Below are 25,749 nucleotides of genomic sequence, written 5' to 3'. Positions count from 1 at the left end.
AATCCTCCTGTTTGTTACACATCCCAGGAAGCTGCCTGTAGCAGCTGTCTAACCCCAGGTATCTATCAACTGCTAGGTGAACAGGCACATCAGGGTGAAAGAAACTGCCCATTTGTTTCCGCCTTCGATGGGGATCGAATACATTAATCTCATATCCCCCCCAGGGATATCAGATACATAACTGTCCTCTCCACCTCACACAAGGAGTCTTCTCAGCCCTCATATCTTTCATCACACACTTTTCTATTACCTCAACTTCATATATCAAATGCATTTCTTACTTCATATCAATAGCCTGAGTTTAAGAGTTCTTTCATTCAAAGCTCATATTTCACTTCAATATAACAGACTTAGAAGGAGATCTATAATCCTCTCTTCAGTCTATATTAACATTCCTAATGTCTACTTGCACTAATGTGTACTGTACAGTACTATACTTGTTTGAACTTGACTCATGATGAAAACGTGTATTAAATTACCTTTGCTTTACTGAAGAATGGAGTCATCATAAGAGCAAAAACAATAGAGGAACAACCGTAGAGAATAAACAGGATGAACAGGAGGACGAGGTTAGCATTTTGGAATACTTTGGCAAGAGGCAGGACAATAATGCAGATTACTGCCAGTGCTAATACATAACCAGCATATACGGCAAACCATGACAACCTGAAATAAATAAAAAAAATATATATGAAGCACATCAAATTTTTCACTCAGCCAAAACAAACCACCATTGATGATAACAAAATGCAAATTTCTGGGAAAGCTCTGGTGGCTCCCTGAAAAACTATATGCAGAGATGGTTCTCATCTATGTGCGTGCATCAGCCATAGCATTCTACAGGCCTTCTGGGTACCAGCACCAGAACCTAGCATCCTCAAAGAAGCACAGGGAGCATTGATATTTCACCTTCTCACCAGGGAAGTCACCGAGCCAAAACACACCACTAATGGCTTAAAAACAAAACAAAAATCCTCGAAAACAACCTAATGAACTCACTTAACAATGTAAACAAGTGGCTGAATTTTCCCGAAACTAGCACAAGCTCATTTGCCCCACTTATGGGAAATATTTCACACATATAAGAATAAGTCAATGAATTCTAATTATACTTAATAAAAATCAACTATGAGGATTCATCCCTTGTTTAGAAATAATAATTTTAATCAAAATGCACACTGTATATGCCGGCATATAAGTCGACTCAAAAAATTTAGGTGTAATTCAGGTTTAGACCTATATTCGGCGCATAAGACGACCCAGCAAAATAAGGCAGCACCACTTTCCCTGCCCCACTGTACCTTACCTTGAGGTTACCTTGAGGTGATTCCGGGGCTTAGAGTCCCCACGGCCTGGTCGTCGACCAGGCCTCCTGGTTGCTGGACTGATCAACCAGGCTGTTGGACGCGGCTGCTCGCAGCCTGACGTATGAGTCACAGCCTGGTTGATCAGGTATCCTTCGGAGGTGCTTATCCAGTTCTCTCTTGAACACTGTGAGGGGTCGGCCAGTTATGCCCCTTATGTGTAGTGGAAGCGTGTTGAACAGTCTCGGGCCTCTGATGTTGATAGAGTTCTCTCTCAGAGTACCTGTTGCACCTCTGCTTTTCAACGGGGGTATTCTGCACATCCTGCCATGTCTTCTGGTCTCATGTGATGTTATTTCTGTGTGCAGGTTCGGGACCAGCCCCGCTAATATTTTCCACGTGTAAATTATTATGCACCTCTCCCGCCTGCGCTCAAGGGAGTACAGTTTTAGGCTCTTTAGTCGGTCCCAATAGTTTAGATGTTTTACTGAGTGGATTCTAGCAGTAAAGGATTTCTGCACGCTCTCCAGATCAGCAATTTCTCCAGCTTTGAAAGGGGCTGTCATTGTGCAGCAGTACTCCACTCTAGAGAGCACAAGCGTTTTGAAAAGTGTCATCACCGGTATAGCATCTCTAATGTAAAAAGTTCTTGTTATCCAACCTGTAATTTTTCTTGCAGTTGTGACGGCTACTTTATTGTGTTCTTTAAAGGTAAGGTCTTCCGACATGAGTACACCCAGATCCTTTACATTGCCTTTTCATTCTATGTTATGATTTGCCTGAGTTTTGTACGTGGTTTCCGTTTTTATATTTTCATTTTTTCCATAGCGCATGAGCTGGAACTTATCTTCGTTAAACACCATAATATTTTCTGTAGCCCATAGAAAGACCTGATCTACATCTGACTGGAGGTTTGCCATGTCCTTTATGTTGCCTACTCTCATGAAGATCCTAGTGTCATCTGCAAAGGATTATACAGTGCTAAAGGTTGTGTTCTTGTCTATGTCCGATATGAGGATGAGAAAAAGTACTGGAGCAAGCACAGTACCCTGGGGGACTGAGCTCTTTACGGTTGATGTGCTGGATGTTATTTTGTTGACTATTACACATTGGGTTCTGTTGGTCAGGAAATTGTAGATCCATCTGCCTATTTTTCCGGTAATTCCTTTTGAATGCATTTTATGTGCAATAACACCATGGTCACATTTATCAAAAGCTTTTGCGAAATCTGTGTAAATTACATCAGCGTTTTGTTTGTCTTCCATAGCATCTAATGCCATATCATAGTGGTCCAGCAACTGCGACAGGCAAGAGCGCCCTGTTCTGAAACCATGTTGTCCGGGGTTATGGAGATGCTGTGATTCCATGTATTTTGTGATCTTACTTCTTAGCACTCTCTCAAAAAATTTTATGATGTACGATGTTAGTGCTATCGGTCTGTAATTTTTTGCCTCTGCCTTATTTCCTCCTTTATGAAGTGGTGCTATCTCTGCTGTTTTTAGTATATCAGGAATAACGCCAGTATCTAGGCTTTGTCTCCACAGAATGTGGAGGGCCTGCGATAGTGGTTTTTTACAGTTCTTTATGAATATGGAGTTCCAAGAATGTATGGAAGGAATAAAATACTGTATCTCATAAATATACAGTAGCTTAACAAATATTTACCGCATAAGGCAGGTGGTGTCAGTGGTGGTTGTTATTGGAGGCAGGTGGTGTCAGTGGTTGTCATTGGAGGCAGGTGGTGTCAGTGGTGGTTGTTATTGGAGGCAGGTGGTGTCAGTGGTGGTTGTTATTGGAGGCAGGTGGTGTCAGTGGTTGTTATTGGAGGCAGGTGGTGTCAGTGAATGTCATTGGAGGCAGGTGGTGTCAGTAGTTGTCATTGGAGACAGGTGGTGTCAGTGGTTGTCATTCGTGGCAGGTGGTGTCAGTGGTGGTTGTTATTGGAGGCAGGTGGTGTCAGTGGTTGTCACTGGAGGCAGGTGGTGTCAGTGGTTGTCATTGGAGACAGGTGGTGTCAGTGGTTGTCATTGGAGGCAGGTGGTGTCAGTGGTGGTTGTTATTGGAGGCAGGTGGTGTCAGTGAATGTCATTGGAGGCAGGTGGTGTTAGTGGATGTCATTGGAGGCAGGTGGTGTCAGTGGTTGTCATTGGAGACAGGTGGTGTCAGTGGTTGTTATTGGAGACAGGTGGTGTCAGTGGTTGTCATTGGAGACAGGTGGTGTCAGTGGTTGTCATTGGAGGCAGGTGGTGTCAGTGGTTGTCATTGGAGGCAGGTGGTGTCAGTGGTTGTCATTGGAGGCAGGTGGTGTCAGTGGTTGTCATTGGAGGCAGGTGGTGTCAGTGGTTGTCATTGGAGGCAGGTGGTGTCAGTGGTTGTTATTGGAGGCAGGTGGTGTCAATGGTTGTCATTGGAGGCAGGTGGTGTCAGTGGTTGTTACTGGAGACAGGTGGTGTCAGTGGTTGTCATTGGAGGCAGGTGGTGTCAGTGGTTATCATTGGAGACAGGTGGTATCAGTGGTTGTCAAGGAAGTCAGGTGGTCAGACGTTGCCAAATGGTGTCAGGGGAGGCAAGTTGTGTCAGTGGTTGTCAGGAGAGGCAAGTGGTGTCAGTCTTTGCAGTGGGAGGCAAGTGGTGTCAGTAGTTGTCAGAGGAGACAAGTGGTGGAAGTTGTCTAGAGAGATAGGTGGTTCAGTTGTGATGGTTGGTGTAGGGGAGGTGGTGGCATAAGGTGTCAAGGGTGCAGGTGGTGATGGTTGGTGTAGGGGAGGTGGTGGCATAAGGTGTCAAGGGTGCAGGTGGTGTCAGTTGTGAGGGTTGGTGTAGGGGAGATGGTGGCATAAGGTGTCAAGGGTGCAGGTGGTGTCAGTTGTGATGGTTGGTGTAGGGGAGGTGGTGGCATAAGGTGTCAAGGGTGCAGGTGGTGTCAGTTGTGATGGTTGGTGTAGGGGAGGTGGTGGCGTAAGGTGTCAAGGGTGCAGGTGGTGTCAGTTGTGATGGTTGGTGTAGGGGAGGCGGTGGCGTAAGGTGTCAAGGGTGCAGGTGGTGTCAGTTGTGAGGGTTGGTGTAGGGGAGGTGGTGGCATAAGGTGTCAAGGGTGCAGGTGGTGTCAGTTGTGAGGGTTGGTGTAGGGGAGGTGGTGGCATAAGGTGTCAAGGGTGCAGGTGGTGTCAGTTGTGAGGGTTGGTGTAGGGGAGGTGGTGGCATAAGGTGTCAAGGGTGCAGGTGGTGTCAGTTGTGAGGGTTGGTGTAGGGGAGGTGGTGGCATAAGGTGTCAAGGGTGCAGGTGGTGTCAGTTGTGAGGGTTGGTGTAGGGGAGGTGGTGGTATAAGGTGTCAAGGGTGCAGGTGGTGTCAGTTGTGAGGGTTGGTGTAGGGGAGGTGGTGGCATAAGGTGTCAAGGGTGCAGGTGGTGTCAGTTGTGAGGGTTGGTGTAGGGGAGGTGGTGGCATAAGGTGTCAAGGGTGCAGGTGGTGTCAGTTGTGAGGGTTGGTGTAGGGGAGGTGGTGGTATAAGGTGTCAAGGGTGCAGGTGGTGTCAGTTGTGAGGGTTGGTGTAAGGAAGGTAGGTGGTGTAAGTTGTCAGGAGAACAGATGGGGTCTGGGGGAGCAGGTGGTGGTGTCAGTTGTGAGGGGTAATTAAATCTGAGGCAATAACTCTAGAATTCCAGCCAGATTCTTCCTACATTGATATGAGACGATAGAGTTATTAAATTTATCTTGTTGGTCCTCATTATTAGTTCAAAGTAGTGGAAATTGTAGTTAATACAATGTGTCCTCACTTGAATGAACTATATGGGCGAGGCAGATTCGTTCCACCGCGTTTCTACCTGTCAGGCTCAGGCTGTTCCACCCCTCCATGTGATAAGAACAGAGGTCCTACATCCACTATTAACAAAACAAAAAACACTGAAATTCTATTTATGTACAGTATCCACTCAATTTAACAGCCTCTTTTATACCAATCTGCCGGTAATAACGAACGGTTTGAGAGACCGGTATCTGGAGCCTAATACTGTATACCAGTCTGGCGTTCGATATTACCGAAGGTTAGTATTGGGTTTATTTTGGCATCGGCATCCCCTCACATGGCAACAGGCCACCGACCTCCAAGGCATTGAGGGTGGGATGGGAGGCAGTGATTGATGGAGGGAGGCATTGAGGGGAGAAGCAGTGAATGTGGAGGAAGGCATTGAGGGAGAGAGGCAGTGATTGATGGAGGGAGGCATTGAGGGAGAGAGGCAGTGATTGATGGAGGGAGGCATTGAGGGGGAGAGGAAGTGATGGAGGGAGGCACTGAGGGGGAGAGGCAGTGATGGAGGGAGGGAGGCATTGAGGGGGAGAGGAAGTGATGGAGGGAGGCACTGAGGGGGAGAGGCAGTGATGGAGGGAGGGAGGCATTGAGGGAAGGATGGGAGGCAGTGATGGAGGGAGGCATTGAGGGAGGGATGGGAGGCAGTGATTGATGGAGGGAGGCACTGAGGGGGAGAGGCAGTGATTGATGGAGGGAGGCATTGAGGGGGAGAGGAAGTGATGGAGGGAGGCACTGAGGGGGAGAGGCAGTGATGGAGGGAGGGAGGCATTGAGGGAAGGATGGGAGGCAGTGATGGAGGGAGGCATTGAGGGAGGAATGGGAGGCAGTGATGGAGGGAGGCATTGAGGGAGGAATGGGAGGCAGTGATGGAGGGAGGCATTGAGGGGGAGAGGCAGTGATGGAGGGAGGCATTGAGGGAGGAATGGGAGGCAGTGATGGAGGGAGGCATTGAGGGGGAGAGGCAGTGATGGAGGGAGGCATTGAGAGGGAGAGGCAAGGAGGGATAGAAGCAGTGAGGAAGGGAGGATGGTGGTGGGGGTGAGGGAAGAGTGGCAGTGAGGGAGGGAGGGAGGGAGGGAGGGAGGGAGGTGTTTGGTTAATATGGTTCACTTGTTGTGTGGTCCACTTGTCCATTTGTGTGATCCAACTTATCATATGAAGGAATTATTTATTACCTGTGATAGAATGGGCACTAACACAGGAACTAACTTGGAAAGCAATTACACAATGAACTTTATTTAGTTTTAGTTAAACAGTATAAAATATATCCTACCTGAATGTTACTTGAAAAATTACCGACATCTTAACCTCGGAAATACCGGAGCCCTGGAAATAACGACCAGGGTACAGCCTCATATAGGCCGCTAAATCGAATGGATACTGTATTTACCATTTTGAACATGGCATATGATAAAACAATCATTGGTGAACAATTTCATATCAAAATCAAAACTATGTGACTACTACTGATGGCCACAAATATGATGTAATAGCCAAGATTTCCGTAAGCCAACTGTATCACTCTTGTCACGGTAATCTCTCTAGGAAGAGATTCAGCCTGCTCCATCATCACCTATTCTACCATACCACTTATATTCATATATTCAAGAACTGCAACCACAAGAGCAACAACTACTTTCCAGACATCTAGACAGTACCACCAGTCTCCCCCCCCTACACCATGGCCCGTCACCCCACCTCACCTGGTCGCCAGGAGTTCACACCATCAGCCAAAACATGCAGTTAACGTGAGCCAGTTCATAGTTATGTACGACTCCAGCGCCATCTAGACGGCCGCCATTCTATATATATATATATATATATAGGGCTACCTAGCCCACCACAATTCAGATTACTCCTGAGTGCTCTACTGAGTAGACCTGTTGACATATCTTGGTATGGTAACAGAGTTATTCAGTCTGGCTCACAGTATTCCCGCACCATATTTTATTTGCACATTAACGTAACATAAATTTGATTGTTCATCTTGTTTGTTTTGCACACTTTGTATTAGAACCAAGCCTGGATATTATTTTAGGTTTTGTAATTTGTTTAACGTCAGTTTTCTATCACGGTAAAGTATTTTAAAATGTTTTTTCCCTCTGTCTTATCCTACAGTTACTTCACCGTGAAGACAAATTGCAGTCTTAACTTTTTTTTTACTTTTTCTTTTTTTATTTATGTGACTGGCATTCCATCTGCCTGGAGAGACTCCACTAACACCTATTTTTCTCATCATATTCTCAATATAAATATTCATAAAACCAGCAGTGAATGTAATGAAACACAATTTTCTGGGTGAGACCTGGAGGCTCCCAAGAGCTATCCAGGCTGATATGGATATATTAGATTTCTGGCATCAATGTGCATGGAGTTCTAGGCCTACCAGGGACCATGAGCCAGAACCTGGCACTCTCATAGAGGCACGAGGAGCAGTGGCGTTTACAATTGCAAATGTGATTTGAAGCATTCTATGTCTGCCAACGACCAGGTCGGGCATCCAGAAAGATAAGCATCACAAAACAAACTGTTATTCTGGTTGAAATTACTACTGAAAGTCAAACGAGTGGACAGAATTCCCTACAAACAAATAAGTAAATGAGCATGATATCACCACGTGCCACAGTGCCATCTGTGCAGCTCCCTCCTCCCCGGGAGAGAGAAGGGGGAAGCCCCAGACCCCTCAGGCCAGCTACCCAACATCTCAGTTCTGAGGCTGGATGTCAAAAACACAAGAAAAACCGCTGACCAGAGGGAGGGAGGGAGGGTTGCTAGGGAGCATCTGGGTCTCACCCAGAAGATGGAGTTTCATTACATTCAATGCTGATTCTCTGGGAGGAACCCCTTCGACTCCCCAGAGCTACTTACCACAAGATGAAAAACAAGAGGGACCTACCTGGGAGGCGGTCAGCGCTCACTCCCCAACGCGAAGCAGAGACAAAAGACTGCAACCACCAACCTAAGGCCATACAGGCCCGACAAGGAAGGAACATCAATGAAGGAACGCATAGCCTACGAACGTGTTGGTGGCACAGGGAAAGACTGCAGGCTGGCTGGACAGAGCCACTTCGTGGACGACCCAAGAGAACCGCACCCTTTAACAGGGAAGAAGAAAAACCAGAGGGGTCACGGCAACCGTGGCATGCAAAGAACAGTGAAGCGTCTCAACCGAACACAACACACTTTTCTTGTTGGTGTTGACCCCCAGAGGTCAACACCAACAAGAAAAGAGCCTCGGAAAACAATCCAGAACCGAAGGGGCCACAACAAACCGAGGAGAAGAGAGCACCCAATCCAAGAACCAGGACGGCTCAAGCGGCACAATAGCAGGTCGAAGGTGAGCCACGCCAGAGAGATCTCGCGAATTGGTGAAGAAATATCACCAAAACTGAAGCAACTCGGAGCAGCTCCGCCAGCGCCGCATGAGACAAGGTGACAGTATGTGGCAAGAAGACGGCCCTAAACCTCTACAAGAGAAGGACAAGACCACGCCAGCAAAACGCAGCAAACCTACAAAGGAACAAAAAGAAAAGGACCGCCAAAAAACCCCACACAGCCGCCAAGACAAAGCACTTAGGTAGGACACCATCGACGAAGCCACCTGAACACCAACTGATGGCGAGAGACTCGAGGCAGAACCGAACCAGCCCCATGGACCCCAGAATCATGGACCGACCGAGCATGGGAAGAGGCGGAGCTGCGGGAAAACCTCGGGCGCGAACACCGAGCAGCAGAGCCGGAAACCAAAGCAGGCAAGGAACCAGATGGAACATCTGCCATGCAGAAAACTTCCCAATGCTAGCGAGCTCGTCAGATGATCGGAGACACTGTGGTTCTAATGCGAGACTCTTGAGAAGTGACATCACGAGATCAGGAACGCGCCAACTGGCAGGGTAAGCCAGGAAACAAGGAACCAAAACCCGGCAAGGCGGGTAAGAACCAACCCAGGCGAGCAGACACGCCCCATCCAGAAGGAACCCCCCGGGACCCCTGAAGGACCAACAACTCCTACAACGGATGACAACTAGAAGTCGCCAGCAGAAAAACGCCGAACCGCAGATGCCGCAAATAGTAAGGATAAAATTGAGACGAAAAGCCAGGGCCCAGGCCGAGGCCAACAAAGAAGTGAACATTGCGAGCTGAAACTCAAAGCGAAAAACAGGGACACCGCATCCCGCAAGAGCGGCAAATGCAGCCCCAGCAGGGCAGAACGAAGCATGCGATGCTGAGTAAGGTATGAGGAGAACTAACCAGGATGTGAACAGCACGAACACAAAAACGCACCGCCCGAAAGTGAACACAAAGAAAAAGGCAATAGCCATGGCCTGAAACCTAGCACCTCCCAGTCCAATGAAAAGAAACTGCCGAGGCAACAGAGGAGGAATGGAAGCTACATCCACCAGCATACAGGGCAATCCAGAAGCTGGAAGTGCCAAACAAGGGGAAGATGAAAACTCAGGACCATAACCAAACACAGGGGTGGTGCAAAAGCAGGGAACTGAACATGGACAAAAGTCCAACCTAGCACGAACAGTAGTAGAGCCAAGAAGCACATACTAAAACATACAACAATGTGTAGTAGAGAATTAGGAAAAACAGAAAAACCCAAGAAAAAGACCAGAAAGACAGTCTAAGCACCAGCAGCTAGGGACAAGAGTGTAAAAGCAAAATGAGGAACGAAGAAGACAGGCAGCAATCGGGGAAGGAAATGGACATAACCTACTACACAGAGAATCCAATGACATGGAAGGGCTCAGCCAGGCACTGCATGACGGTCAATGAATGTGTATCATGAGACAAGAAAAGACCCAGGCACAGAAAGGCTAAAGAAGATCTCGAAAGACAGGATCATGCTCCACTGTGAAACAAATAACACTGACGGACATGGAAGGTCCCGGGAAGAAGTACGCAAAGGGCCAAACAAAAGCCACAACTAATCCTCAACACATCCAAAAACCAGGAACCAGAGCTTGGCCAAAGAGATGCCAGACCATATAAGCTCACCTGCAGAGCGTAGGCATTATCATGTCACGAGACATCTTAGCCAAGAATATTCCAGGAGCATTGCTAGTGGAATAAGGCCAGAGCTGCATGTGCAGGAGAAGAGGAGGGTAGAGGCAGATGCAGTGCCACACACCCGTATGCATAGAAAAGAACTAGGCGTCCTCCCCATATTTGTAATCCAGAACACCCCCAGTATCTACGGGGCTCGGACTGGAGAGAGATGAGGAGCGAGAATGGCGAATTACCCAAGAGAAAAAGGACGCAGAACACCAACACTTGTGTACACCGTCCATAAACAAAACAAACTCCCACAGCGCATGCGCAGGACACACGAGGTCCAAACTGCACAACCTCCCCCCCCCCCCCCACCGGCGGGGAGGGCGCCAACTAGAAGTATAAGCAACTTAACTGAGCCAACCGAATATTCTTTGTCGGTGGGAAAATTTGCCAAACGAGAAAACTTTTTATTTTTTTGGTACCCATTCTAAATGTATGCGAGGTTGGTTGTGTACGAAATGTACTCTTGGGACCTCCAGTGAGAGGCAGCCATCTTGGAAAAAATTCCCAGAATGCCCTAAGGCTGCTGGCTGGGTTAGTACTGAGTGAGCAACCATGGGTGGCACATGCGCCTCTGGCTCCCAAACACCTGTCCGACGCTGTGTTGAAAGATCGCGTTCTGTCGGTGACATTCAAACATTATTGTTTGAAGAACATAAGGGTCATGATATTGTTGAAGCTAGGCGCAATAAGGACCTAACACAAAGGTCGGAAGCAAGTGATACAGCACCTATGAGGACGATACAGCGAACGTTTCCAATTGTAGCTCTGAGCACCATCCTTGCCCACCTACAATATGCTATCTCCAATTTACTTAGATAATACATAGATGAATCGTTTTCTGCGTTCAGTGATGATGCATCTGATACAAGTAGCATAGATGAACAGTGTTAGCGGCTTCCATGGTGGTGTTTTCCATAGATATTTTCATGAATACCTGAATCTCTTCTTGACTGACGAACACTCTTTGAGGCTAGCTGAATCTCTTACAGACTGACAGACACTCTTTGAGGCTGACTGAATCTCTTCCTGTGTGGGACCTTACAAAGCGATCTTTTCACGACTACCTTACAAATTGATCTTTTCCTGTAATCTTTTTAAGACTACCTTACGTTTTACAAGCTTGGATACATACCACCTACAGGTACTAATGCCAAGGTTTACGCACGAACCTAACGCCATTTTCTGGGCGAGTCCCAGAGGCTCCCCATAGCTTACTAGGCTGATGTGCTAAATGTCTGACTTTGGCATCAGTCATGTGTATGGAGTTCTTACGGACCTACTGGGGACCACGAGCCAGAACCAGGCCCACTCTAGAGAGGCAAGGGAAGCAATGGCCTATAGTAACCCCCGTGTAATTGGAAGCAGTCTATGTCTGACATCGACCAGGATAGGCACCCAGAAAGGAAGGCATCCCAAAACAAACCCCTATTCTGGTGAAAATTGCAACCAAAAGCTGAACGAGTGGATAGAACTCCCCAAACAATAACGAGCAAACTAGTATGACGCCGCCCGTCGTCGTGCCGCTGTCTGCGCAGCACCTCCCCAGGAGAGGGAAGGGGAAGCCCCAGGCCTACCGTGCCGGCGATCCACACCCCAGTTCTGAGGCTGGATGTCAAAACACGTGAAAAAAACGCTGACCGGAAGGAGGGAGGGATGCCGGGGAGCCTCCAGGATTCGCTCAGAAAATGGCGTTTCATTACATCAACGCAAGTTTTCTGGGGGGAGCTCCTACTGCTCTCTGGAGCTAACTATCCACAGAGGAAAAGAATAGGGACATACCCAGGAGGCGGTTGTTGCTCACTCCTCAACCCGAAGTCGAGACAACTGGCTGCATCCGCCGACCCAAAGAATTATATATATAAACTATATATAATATGTTTATATTACATATTATATATAGTGTAATATAAAACATTTGTAATTACCTAAGTGTAGTTACAGGATGAGAGCTACGCTCGTGGTGTCCCGTCTCCCCAGCACTCTTTGTCATATAATGCTTTGAAACCACTGACGGTTTTGGCCTCCACCACCTTCTCACTTAACTTGTTCCAACCGTCTACCACTCTGTTTACAAAAGTGAATTTTCGTATATTTCTCCGGCAGCTTTGTTTTGTTAGTTTAAATCTATGACCTCTTGTTCTTGAAGTTCCGAGTCTCAGGAATTCTTCCCTATTAATTTTATCTATTCCTGTTACTATTTTGAACGTAGTGATCATATCGCCTCTTTTTCTTCTATCTTCTAGTTTTTGCAAATTTAATGCCTCTAATCTCTCCTCGTAGCTCTTGTCCTTCAGTTCTGGGAGCCACTTAGTGGCATGTCGTTGCACCTTTTCCAGTTTGTTGATGTGCTTCTTAAAATATGGGCACCATACAACCGCTATTTGTGTACATATAATTGGGACACTAATATACAGTTAGATATTCAATGTATGCAACTTGTATTATAATTGAATATCAAGCAACTCTGGCTGCTTGAAGACCACGCGCGATGCCTTCGGGATGCACCTTGCATGAACGACCATGCAGGGTGTGACGTCATCATTCATACTGTCGGCTCATTTACATCATTGGTAAGTACAATTAATTTTTTGTTTTCTTGTGTTCAGGGAACACAAATTAATAGGCAAACCACTGAACTGCACAACACGCCTGCAGGCGCTTGACGGAGGGTGCGCAACGAGCCTCCGGGATCTTATATTTTTAGCATACGATTAAAAACTCCCGCAGCTACATGGGGTTCACATCAGCTTCCTCAGGGCTCTTGTAAACAGACGCAATTTAAAAAAAAATCGTAGGCAACATTCCCAGGTGTGAGAGCCTCAGTACTGAGTGAGCAACCATGGCTGGTGCTCGCAGAATGAGCTCACAGCACTGCTGTTTAGCTTGTGACCACAGCATTGCCTAATAATGTCAAAATATATATAACTGTTATTATTTAGCCATGATAGTATTATAGAAGAGCCTGAGTGTGATAATGACTGTGTACAATGTTCAAATATCAGTGAATCAATGCTGTTCACGATGTTCACAGCACTAGCCACAGCACCACAGCAATGTTGGCGAGTAAGGTGTAAGGAGTAAGCTAGGTGTTGGAGGAGTAAGGGAGAGCTGGCTAGGTATGGCAGCTCACACATGCAGAGTTTTGAGTATGTTGATGGTGAATGTATATAGTGTGTGATAGTGTATAGTGTGTAAATATGTTGTAAATATACATAAATGAACATGAAACATTGGATATATGAGCAATATATGTGGACACATTTGTGATACCTGTAACACAGTGTCTTCGGACAGTTCAGATGTTCTACTGCATAATATTGTATTTATTATACAGTGGACTCGCAAGAAAAAACAAAACAAATGTATTTGTAAATGTACGCAAAAAATGAACAAAAAATATTTGTGGCAATTCGCGCATGTTGAAACTGGCGGGCGACTGGCTCCGGGAGTCTACACTACGGGCGACCACCAAATCATGACATCACAAACCATTTTCCGGACTCAATTACGGCCAAAGTTATTACAATTTTGAGTTTTTTTTTTTTTTTTTACATATCTGTGATCAGGGAAGGAAATTTAACATTTTCAAAAACAAAAATTATTTTTTCCTAAGAATTTATTTCCTGCGCACATGGGGGGTGCCGTATTTGGAAGGCGAGAAGCAGAGTGGTTAATAAGAATAAAATATTTTTTTTTTTATGCGCCTTTTGGTGTCAAATGTCACATAGCCCTTAGCAGCATGGAGGTTAAAGTGTGCAAAGTCACCCCCCTCCCTTAGGTAAACCTGGACCACAGTCAACGCTTCGTGCCACTCAAGAGTACGGGTACGACAGGTGTACCAAGCATCCAGCGAAAACATAGGGCAGTCTGCAAGCCAGGACAGCTCTGGAACCTCATTAATGAACCCAGTGTGGAGACGAAGACCACAACCTGAAGGAAGACGCATCCATTATAGAGGTATACTCTGGGTCACACAGGGGTTAAGCCGCAAAGACTGCCTGCACCTCAGCCGGAGAATTGCGGAAAGCTGAAAACCTCCGGAAGGATGGAACCGAAGGACCCACAGGGACAAGGAAACGAACATGGGGAGGAGCCGAACCCAAATCCAACTCGTACGCAGAGGGGGGAAAAGAAAACCCCACTGCTTATAACAGCAAGCCCCACTCAGGGAGTTGGAAAACCCAGGTGGGGTCCAATGGGGCCCAAGGCCCTAAGTCAGCTCCTCCCCAACCCTGGGAACCTCCATGTCAGGTCCCGGGGGCGAGTCGTCCTCCAAACTTCCTGCCGGAATAGCAGGAAGAGGATGGGCCCACTGGTTAGTCTCTGGAGCTACGGCTGGAGGAACAGACTCGAATGCCTCCGTAGCCACCCCAGAAGGGGCAACCTCCGAAACCGCCCGAGTCTCAGAAACTTCTAAGCCCTGCCCCGACCCCGAAGCCCTCAGACGCTTAGAAGCTGGAAGCAGGGGAAGGGGGGTGGAACCAAATGAACCACAGCAGGGGAAGAATGAGGGGCACAGACAGAACAAAGGCCGAAGCGTCCAACACCCTAAAGTCCGGGTCCCTATCAACAAAACGGGGCAATCTTGGGGCATCCAGGGAAGCAACCAAACGAACGTGCTGCAACAACCTAAACCTATCCTGCAATGTGCAAGCCGCCTGCACTCGAATAATATCATCATCAGATTGGGAGAACTGAGTCACAAACAAGCAACAAAGCTCGCAGGACTCTGGGTCGAATGTGTCACTGATCCAACAGGCAGCATGACGGAGGCTAAACAATGAGCTTCGCCCTGAGACAAGGGAACAGAGCACCCCTCAAACCCGCAAAAAGCGAGAGGGGACTCAGCGGTCACATCCATTGGACCCAAATGCCTCCACGTGGTTTCCCAGGGCCCCTAGACTGGGTCTGCTAAGGGTAATCCCAGGCAGAGTACTGCTAACCGGCGCCCAAGTTACCAACCAACACTGCTAATGCTGAACTCCTGGGACGTGTCCACTTACGAGAGCAAAGCAGGGGGTACCATCAAACACAAACAACCCTAACATAAAGGGGGAGGAACACCAAGGCCGACACCCCCCCCCCCACAATCCCACCTGGCAGAAACAAAAAAAAAGAAAAACGTCGCAAGAGGACAGCGTTGCCTGAGGGAACAAAGCCAGCTGCTGTTATAGGTGAAATTTAGCTGTGCAGTACCCCCATGCCCCTACCAGTGCAAAATCTACCACTTACCCCAAGATAAACAAAGGCAAAAGCCCCCTCAAAACACTCAGGGCGGTCAATTGCCAAGCAGCAAAAGACCAACAGAGGTAGTCCCAAGGTGACTTGTGGAAGAGAACCCCCAAGCCCCTAGGGGCAGTACTTACAGGGCACTTAGGGAAGGGAACCCTAAGCGTATGCAGCCCAAGTACCTAAGAATATTACTCCCAGCTCGCATGCCACAGTAAGAGCAGTACTGAACAAAGGCACAGCACAACAAGAATCTGGAGCTGGAGTCACTTGACCGTTGTGCCTCACACCAGCTGAAGAACTGGGGGTGTGGATTGCCAATGTGGGGGTCTAGGGCTCTCCCCCTTCCCCCTCCCAGTGAGGGGGAGCTGCGCAGACATGCAGCGCGGCTCGTGTGACGTCATGCTTGTTTGCTCGTTTTCATTTGTGGAGTTCTGTCTACTCGTTTGTCTATTTTAATCGTTTTTAACCAGAATCGGAGTTAGTTTTGGGTGCCAGTTTCTGGGTGCCTGTCCCGGTTGATGGCAGATATAGAATTCTCAAAAATCACATGAACATTTCTACAGGCCATTGCTCCTCATGCCTCTCTGAGGGGGCCAGGTTCTGGCTCGTAGTCCCCAGTAGGCCTAGAACGCCACCCACATCGACTGATGCCAAAGTTAGGGATAATTATATCAGCCTGGATAGCTCCAGGGAGCTGTAGGAGCTCCGCCGCAGAAAAAAGGCGTTGACAAAACAGGCGCCAGAGGAGATCTGCTCCGCCCCATTTGTCAGGTGGGAGTTGCCACAGAGATATTATTACCTAATTATTTCAATGCCTCTGATTGATTTTTTCCTAGTTTTTTGCAGTAATATTATTAAATAGTGTGCAGTGTTATATATATTTATATTAAAATATGTGAATCATCACTAAACTCAAAATTATGGTGTGCATATTAGTGATTCAATTATTATGTTCATAAAACAATAAACAAATAGTTTTGTGGTTATTACACTATATACACATGTTATGTATAAGTATCTGCATGTTTTGTTCACCTTAACAAACCACAAAGTTGGTATTGTGAGTCAAAAACCAACGAGGCATGGCTGCCACACACCAGCCAACCACTGGCCGCCACTCCCTCCCTCAACAACACCTCACTTACCAACATTCTCCTCCCACCATACTGTTTTTGCTTTTATTCACTATATACAGAACTTATATATAAGTATCTATATGTTTTGTTCACATAACTGTTCAACTAAGCTGGTATACTGCCCAAAGAGCATAGTGGCCACCCTTACACAGCATGACACGTCAAGCAGATGATGCCACCTCCCTCACCAAAATGGTTTCTCCCAACACTCCTTTTGCTGTTATTACACTGTTATACACACACGTAATATATAAGTACAGTATCTACATTTGCGTTTACCATAACGAACCACTAAGTTTTTATGCTGAGTCAAAACGCAGCAAGGAGTGGCCGACAACACCAGCCAGCCAGCCAGCCACTGGCCGCCACTCCTTCCGTCACCTCACCTAACTCGCCAAAATTCTCCTCCCACTATACTGTTTTTGCTTTTATTCACTGTATACAAACGTTATATATAAGTATCTGCACGTTTTGTTCACCATAGCAAACCACTAAGCTGGTATAGTAAGTGCAGACAGCAACAGGTGGCCACACAGATTCGGCAGACGATGCTACAGCTCTCCCACCTTCAACATTACTCCTGCCACAGCACAGCTCAAATTATCACAACAATCCTGCTATTATCAGAATCCTGGTCATTTATATCAGTCAGCGGTCTTCTGCAATACTATCATCGCTAAATAATACACCCGGGAATGCTGCCCACTATTTTTTGTTTTAAATGGCGTCTGTTTACAAGTCTTGAGGAAGGTGATGTGAACCCCGTGTATCCGCAGGCCGTTTAAATCTTGAGCGGTACTCCAGAACCTCATATATAGTGTGGTGCGCAATTTTACGACAGTTACTCGACACATCCAGTTACTCAACACATCGTATGATGTGTTGTGCAGTTTAACCCTTAAACCGCGCAATACATATATAGATGATTTCAGTAACAAAACCGGTACCGCGCAATACACTAATAGCTGTTTTTGTGTCTAGCGCTATAACTTAAATGCCCCGCGTGGGATAGGGGCGGCTATAGTGCAGTCATGACCGATAGTTAGCAGACGCCACCTAGAAAAAAAATCATGGCCAACATTCGTGGGTGTGAGAGCCTCAGTACTGAGCGAGCCACCAGGGCAGACGCATGCATCACGAGCACACAGCACTGCTGTTCAGCTTGTGACCACAGCATTGCCTAAAAATGTCAAAATATAAATGTACAGTGGTACCTCAGAATACGAGTATCCCTGTATACGAGTTTTTCAGAATACGAGCAGGATTTCCTTGGAAATTTTGCCTCGGAAGGCGAGAGTTGCCTCAGAACACGAGGGTGTTGATACGCGTACAGGCCAACTAGAGTGTGGTGGCACGGCGATCGCGCCTCAGTTTACCAGTACCTTGCGCCCAGTGATTATCCCGCCTGAATTCTCCACAAGGATTTATGTTTTTTTTGTCGGATTTTTGGCCATTTGAGCATAAAAGTTATTATATATCTTGCCATGGGTCCCAAGAAAGCCAGTGGTAAGGTTCAATCTAAGAAAATAGTGCGGTGTTTCGGGCGATTGAGTGGCAACACTGAAAACTGTATACTCTGTTTGCTGAACACTATACTGTGTTCAGCCAGCCAGCCGTGGAGGGAAGGTCGCTGGGGTCACGCGCTACAATAAACGACAATATTTTTGGGTTAATTAAGGCTATAGTGACAGATCGCAGATCTAGGGGTATTGCAAAACTTATAACCGCAGCGAATAGGAAAGAAAAAATACAGTGCTATCACTAGAACTTTGTGTTAAACAGTGAATTAACCAGATAGGCCACGTGGGAGGGCCCACGAGACTTTGTTTACATATTGAGTCAAGTGATCAGTGGTACAGTGAAGTGGTGAACTGTAACACAACAGACACACCGAAACAGTGATTGACTCCAGAGATTTGTGTTAGATAGAGAAGAACCGCCATCATCAATTTACTGGATTAGTGAATCACTATGTGGGAGGCGACGATGGAGCACTTCGTCATCCAGCATCGTAATTATTCACCTGGTTGTGTGAGCGGGAGGCTGACAAGTAGGTACCCCTCTTTGGTCAATTCTTCAGGTGTACAGAGGTAAAGTAATACCAAATTCTTATTCAGTATATCAGATACATTTAAAATATAAAAGTGGCTCATTTTGGGTAGAGGTTGACATTTTACGGGACCCCCCGTAACACACGCACGCACACGTACGTTTGCAAGCACACGTATATATATACACGTATATAAGTATATAACAATAATGAGAGAGATCATAGCGAGAGCGGATAACGATAGTTCACGACTGTTGATAGTCGGCGACTTCAACTTGAAATCCATAGACTGGGAAGCATGTGAAGCTAAAACAGAAGATTTCTGGACCTGTAAATTTGTAGACCTCATCTTGGAAACATTCTTGTAACAACATGTTAAACAAGCTACGAGGATGAGGGAAGGGGACGTCCCGTCCATGCTAGATTTGATATTTACCAGGAAGGAGGAAGAAATATTTGACATTCAGTACCTTCCTTCCTTGGGTAAAAGTGACCATGTCTTTTTGGGAATGAAGTATGCAATGTGTTATAATCTGGAAGAAAATATGACGGTCGATGCAAATGAAAAACCTGACTTTAGGAGAGGGCATTATGGCAACCTTAGAAAAAATTTTAGTGAGTATAATTGGACAGACTTGTTGCTTGGCAAGGAAGTGAATGAGATGTATGTCAGGTTTTGTGAAATATATGATAAAGGCACAAAAAAAATTTATACCAAAACAGAGAAGCAGAACTAGGAAACAGGATTGGTTCAACAGAAAGTGCAAGAGGGCCAGAGACCAAAAGACACAAAAATGGAATCAATACAGGAAGAGGCCGAACCCCCAAACATACCACCGATACAAAGATGCGAGAAACAACTACACGGCAGTGAGGAGAGAGGCAGAAAGAAATTTTGAAAAAGGGATTGCAGACAAATGTAAAACAGAACCAGGTCTGTTCTATAAATTCATAAACAACAAATTGCAGGTAAAGGATAATATTCAGAGGTTGAAAATGGGAAATAGATTCACGGAAAATGAAAAGGAAATGTGTGAAACATTAAACGAAAAGTTCTAAAGTGTGTTTGTACAAAATGAAATCTTCAGGGAACCAGATACAATAAGAATTCCAGAGAACAACATAGAGCACATAGAGGTGTCTAGAGACGAAGTGGAAAAAATGCTCAAGGAGCTAAATAAGAACAAAGCAGTTGGTCCAGATGGAGTTTCACCATGGGTTCTGAGAGAATGTGCACCTGAGCTCAGCATTCCTCTTCAACTGATTTTTCAGGTATCCCTGTATACAGAAGTTGTAGCTGATGTGTGGAAAAAGGCTAACATAGTTCCAATCTACAAAAGTGGAAGCAGGGAAGACCCCCTTAATTATAGACCGGTATCATTGACAAGTGTAATAGTCAAAATATTGGAAAAAATAATTAAAACTAAATGGGTAGAACACCTGGAGAGAAATGACATAATATCAGACAGACAGTATGGTTTTCGATCTGGAAGATCCTGTGTATCGAATTTACTCAGTTTCTATGATCGAGCAACAGAGATATTACAGGAAAGAGATGGTTGGGTTGACTGCATCTATCTGGACCTAAAAAAGGCTTTCGACAGAGTTCCACATAAGAGGTTGCTCTGGAAACTGGAAAATATTGGAGGAGTGACAGGTACGCTTCTAACATGGATGAAAAATTTTCTGACTGATAGAAAAATGAGGGCTGTGATCAGAGGCAATGTATCGGATTGGAGAAATGTCACAAGTGGAGTACCACAGGGTTCAGTTCTTGCACCAGTGATGTTTATTGTCTACATAAATGATCTACCAGTTGGTATACAGAATTATATGAACATGTTTGCTGATGATGCTAAGATAATAGGAAGGATAAGAATCTTAGATGATTGTCATGCCCTTCAAGAAGACCTGGACAAAATAAGTACATGGAGCGCCACTTGGCAAATGGAATTTACTGTTAATAAATGCCATGTTATGGAATGTGGAATAGGAGAACATAGACCCCACACAACCTATATATTATGTGAGAAATCTTTAAAGAATTCTGATAAAGAAAGAGATCTAGGGGTGGTTCTAGATAGAAAACTATCACCTGAGGACCACATAAAGAATATTGTGTGAGGAGCCTATGCCACGCTTTCTTACTTCAGAATTGCTTTTAAATACATGGATGGCGATATACTAAAGAAATTGTTCACGACTTTTGTTAGGCCAAAGCTAGAATATGCAGCAGTTGTGTGGTGCCCATATCTTAAGAAGCACATCAATAAACTGGAAAAGGTGCAAAGACATGCTACTAAGTGGCTCCCAGAACTGAAGGGCAAGAGCTACGAGGAGAGGTTAGAGGCATTAAATATGCCAAAACTAGAAGACAGAAGAAAAAGAGGTGATATGATCACTACATACAAAATAGTAACAGGAATTGATAAAATCGATAGGGAAGATTTCCTGAGACCTGGAACGTTAAGAACAAGAGGTCATAGATATAAACTAGCTAAACACAGATGCCGAAGAAATATAAGAAAATTCACTGTCGCAAACAGAGTGGTAGACGGTTGGAACAAGTTAGGGGAGAAGGTGGTGGAGGCCAAGATCGTCAGTAGTTTCAAAGCATTATATGATAAAGAGTGCTGGGAAGACGGGACACCACGAGCGTAGCTCTCATCCTGTAACTACACTTAGGTAATTACACACGCACACATACGCAAAAACAAACACACGCACGCACACACATACGTCCAGTCAGGCTAGAAGGGATTAACACCTTTCGTGGAAAGGGGATAAAACCTCACTCATAATCCACCCCCTCTCTTACTTGCCATAATCTGAAGACAACACCTCACCCACCTCCTCTTAACCCCCATCCCACGCGCACACGTGGTGACACAGCACAAGTGATAGGGGTAGGCAAACCAGTAAAGTGGTACATAAAGGCAAACCAACAAAATCAATAGAGAGAGGGGGAGTGAAGAATAAGGAGAGGGGGAACAAGTTCCTGAAGATTGCATACACCAACATAGATGGAGTGAGATCGAAGATACTGGAGTTAAGTGATGTAATACAGCTGCAGACACCAGACATTGTTGCACTCACGGAGACAAAACTTGAAGATGTAATTTTAAATGAGGTCATATTCCCAAGGGGCTACTCAATTTGGAGACGGGACAGAAAAATTAGGAAAGGCGGTGGCGTTGCTGTGCTGGTAAAAGAACACCTAAAGGTGAAGGAAATAATGACTGCCAATCCACAAGAAGTTGACATAATAGCACTAGAGATCTGCTATGAGGATGATAAACTAATGATGATAAATGCATATAGTCCACCGCCAAGCAGCACATGGTCAAAGGAGGAGCTAGATAGTAAACGTGAAGGTCTTATAACAATAATGAGAGAGATTATAGCGAGAGCGGATAACGATAGATCACGACTGTTGATAGTCGGTGACTTCAACTTGAAATCCATAGACTGGGAAGCATATGAAGCTAAAACAGAAGATTTTTGGACCTGTAAATTTGTAGACCTCATCCTGGAAACATTCTTGTATCAACATGTTAAACAAGCTACGAGGATGAGGGAAGGGGACGTTCCCTCCATGCTAGATTTGATATTTACCAGGAAGGAGGAAAAGATATTTGACATTCAGTACCTTCCTCCCTTGGGTAAAAGTGACCATGTCTTTTTGGGAATAAAGTATGCAATGCGTTATAAGCTGGAAGAAAATAAGGAGGTTGAAGCAGTTGAAAAACCAGACTTCAGGAGAGGACATTATGGTGACCTTAGAAATTTTTTTAGTGAGTATAATTGGACAGACTTGATGCTAGGCAAGGAAGTGAATGAGATGTATGGCAAGTTTTGTGAAATATATGATAAAGGCACAAAAAAATTTATACCAAAACAGAGATGCAGAACTAGGAAACAGGATTGGTTCAATAGAAATTGCGAGAGGGCTAGAGACCGAAAGACACAAAAATGGAATCAATACAGGAAGAGGCCGAACCCCCAAACATACCAGCGATACAAAGATGCGAGAAACAACTACACGGCAGTGAGGAGAGAGGCAGAAAGAAATTTTGAAAAAGGGATTGCGGACAAATGTAAAACAGAACCAGGTCTAATCTATAAATTCATAAACAACAAATTGCAGGTAAAGGATAATATTCAGAGGTTGAAAATGGGAAATAGATTCACGGAAGATGAAAAGGAAATGTGTGAAACACTAAACGAAAAGTTCCAAAGTGTGTTTGTACAAAATGAAATCTTTAGGGAACCAGATACAATAAGAATTCCAGAGAACAACATAGAACACATAGAGGTGTCTAGAGACGAAGTGGAAAAAATGCTCAAGGAGCTCGGTAAGAACAAAGCAGCTGGCCCAGATGGCGTTTCACCATGGGTTCTGAGAGAATGTGCATCTGAGCTCAGCATTCCACTTCACCTGATCTTTCAGGCATCCCTGTGTACAGGAATCGTAGCAGACGGGTGGAAACAGGCTAACATAGTTCCAATCTACAAAAGTGGCAGCAGGGAAGACCCCCTCAATTATAGACCTGTATCATTGACAAGTGTAATAGTGAAAGTATTGGAAAAACTAATCAAAACTAAATGGGTAGAACACCTAGAGAGAAATGATATAATATCAGACAGACAGTATGGTTTTCGATCTGGAAGATCCTGTGTATCGAATTTACTCAGTTTCTATGATCGAGCCACAGAGATATTACAGGAAAGAGATGGTTGGGTTGACTGCATCTATCTGGACCTAAAAAAGGCTTTCGACAGAGTTCCACATAAGAGGTTGTTCTGGAAACTGGAAAATATTGGAGGGGTGACAGGTAAGCTTCTATCATGGATGAAAAATTTTCTGACTGATAGAAAAATGAGGGCAGTAATCAGAGGCAATGTATCAGAATGGAGAAATGTCACAAGTGGAGTACCACAGGGTTCAGTTCTTGCACCAGTGATGTTTATTGTGTACATAAATGATCTACCAGTTGGTATACAGAATTATATGAACATGTTTGCTGATGATGCTAAGATAATAGGAAGGATAAGAAATTTAGATGACTGTCATGCCCTTCAAGAAGACCTGGACAAAATAAGTATATGGAGCACCACTTGGCAAATGGAATTTAATGTTAATAAATGTCATGTTATGGAATGTGGAATAGGAGAACATAGACCCCACACAACCTATATATTATGTGAGAAATCTTTAAAGAATTCTGATAAAGAAAGAGATCTAGGAGTGGTTCTAGATAGAAAACTATCACCTGAGGACCACATAAAGAATATTGTGCAAGGAGCCTATGCTATGCTTTCTAACTTCAGAATTGCATTTAAATACATGGATGGCGATATACTAAAGAAATTGTTCATGACTTTTGTTAGGCCAAAGCTAGAATATGCAGCTGTTGTGTGGTGCCCATATCTTAAGAAGCACATCAACAAACTGGAAAAGGTGCAAAGACATGCTACTAAGTGGCTCCCAGAACTGAAGGGCAAGAGCTACGAGGAGAGGTTAGAAGCATTAAATATGCCAAAACTAGAAGACAGAAGAAAAAGAGGTGATATGATCACTACATACAAAATAGTTACAGGAATTGATAAAATCGACAGGGAAGACTTCCTGAGACCTGGAATTTCAAGAACAAGAGGCCATAGATTTAAACTAGCTAAACACAGATGCCGAAGAAATATAAGAAAATTCACCTTCGCAAATAGAGTGGTAGACGGTTGGAACAAGTTAAGTGAGAAGGTGGTGGAGGCCAAGACCGTCAGTAGTTTCAAAGCGTTATATGACAAAGAGTGCTGGGAAGACGGGACACCACGAGCGTAGCTCTCATCCTGTAACTACACTTAGGTAATTACACTTAGGTAATTACACGTGGAATCAGGATGATAAGCTGATAATTGTAAATACCTACAGCCCACCAGCAAGCAACACATGGACAAAGGAAGAACTGGATGACAAACGAGAGGGCCTCATAATGGTCATGAGAGATATTATTGTACAAGCAGATAAAGATAAATCACGACTGTTGATACTGGGGGACTTCAACTTTAGAGCAATAGACTGGGAGGCCTATGAAGCAAGAACGGAGGACTTTTGGACATGCAGATTTGTGAACCTCATTCTGGAGACATTCTTGTATCAACATATAAAGCAAGCCACAAGAATGAGGGAAGGAGATGTACCGTCAGTACTGGATCTAGTATTCACCAGGAAAGAAGAAGAGATTTTTGACATCCAGTACCTTCCTCCCTTGGGAAAGAGTGATCACGTCCTGTTAGACATTAAATATGCTTTAAGATATCATCTAGAAGAAAATGGGGACATTGAAACAGTTGATAAACTCGATTTAAGGAGAGGCAACTATGGGGAACTTCGAAATTTTTTTTAATGAGTGTAATTGGACAGAATTGTTGCTAGGCAGGGAAGTAAATGAAATGTATGCCAAATTTTTAAAACTATACGAGGAAGGCACACAAACATTCATACCAAAACAGAGATGCAGGGCCAGAAAACAGGATTGGTTCGACAGAAATTGTGAGAGGGCAAGAGACCAAAAGACACAAAAATGGAATCAGTATAGGAAGAGGCCAAACCCCCAAACATACCAGCGATACAAAGATGCGAGAAACAACTATACAGCAGTAAGGAGAGAGGCAGAAAGAAATTTTGAAAAAGGGATAGCAGATAAATGTAAAACAGAACCGGGCCTATTCTACAAATTCATAAACAACAAATTGCAGGTAAAGGATAATATACAGAGGTTGAAAATGGGAAACAGATTCACGGAAAATGAAAAGGAAATGTGCGAAACATTAAATGAAAAGTTCCAAAGTGTGTTTGTACAAAATGAAATCTTCAGAGAACCAGACGCAATAAGAATTCCAGAGAACAACATAGAGCGGATAGAGGTGTCTAGAGATGAAGTGGAAAATATGCTAAAGGAGCTCGGTAAGAACAAAGCAGCTGGCCCAGATGGCGTTTCACCATGGGTTCTGAGAGAATGTGCATCTGAGCTCAGCATTCCACTTCACCTGATCTTTCAGGCATCCCTGTGTACAGGAATCGTAGCAGACGTGTGGAAACAGGCTAACATAGTTCCAATCTACAAAAGTGGCAGCAGGGAAGACCCCCTCAATTA

The 25,749-nt window shown here is 45.0% G+C and overlaps 1 protein-coding gene across 1 annotated transcript in view; it reads right to left on the bottom strand.

The window, feature by feature from the left end:
* LOC123773774 (cholesterol transporter ABCA5) overlaps window positions 1-25,749 on the bottom strand; it is a 567,017-nt gene that overhangs the window by 403,962 nt on the left and 137,306 nt on the right. The window contains exon 8 of the mRNA XM_045767705.2: window positions 480-666. Within this exon, the coding sequence (XP_045623661.1) occupies window positions 480-666 (187 nt within the window). The remainder of the gene's footprint in view (window positions 1-479; window positions 667-25,749) is intronic.

The sequence above is a fragment of the Procambarus clarkii genome, chromosome 72 (assembly GCF_040958095.1).
Source record: "Procambarus clarkii isolate CNS0578487 chromosome 72, FALCON_Pclarkii_2.0, whole genome shotgun sequence".
NCBI classification, from domain to species: domain Eukaryota; kingdom Metazoa; phylum Arthropoda; class Malacostraca; order Decapoda; family Cambaridae; genus Procambarus; species Procambarus clarkii.
This window is presented reverse-complemented; position numbering and strand designations above follow the sequence as displayed.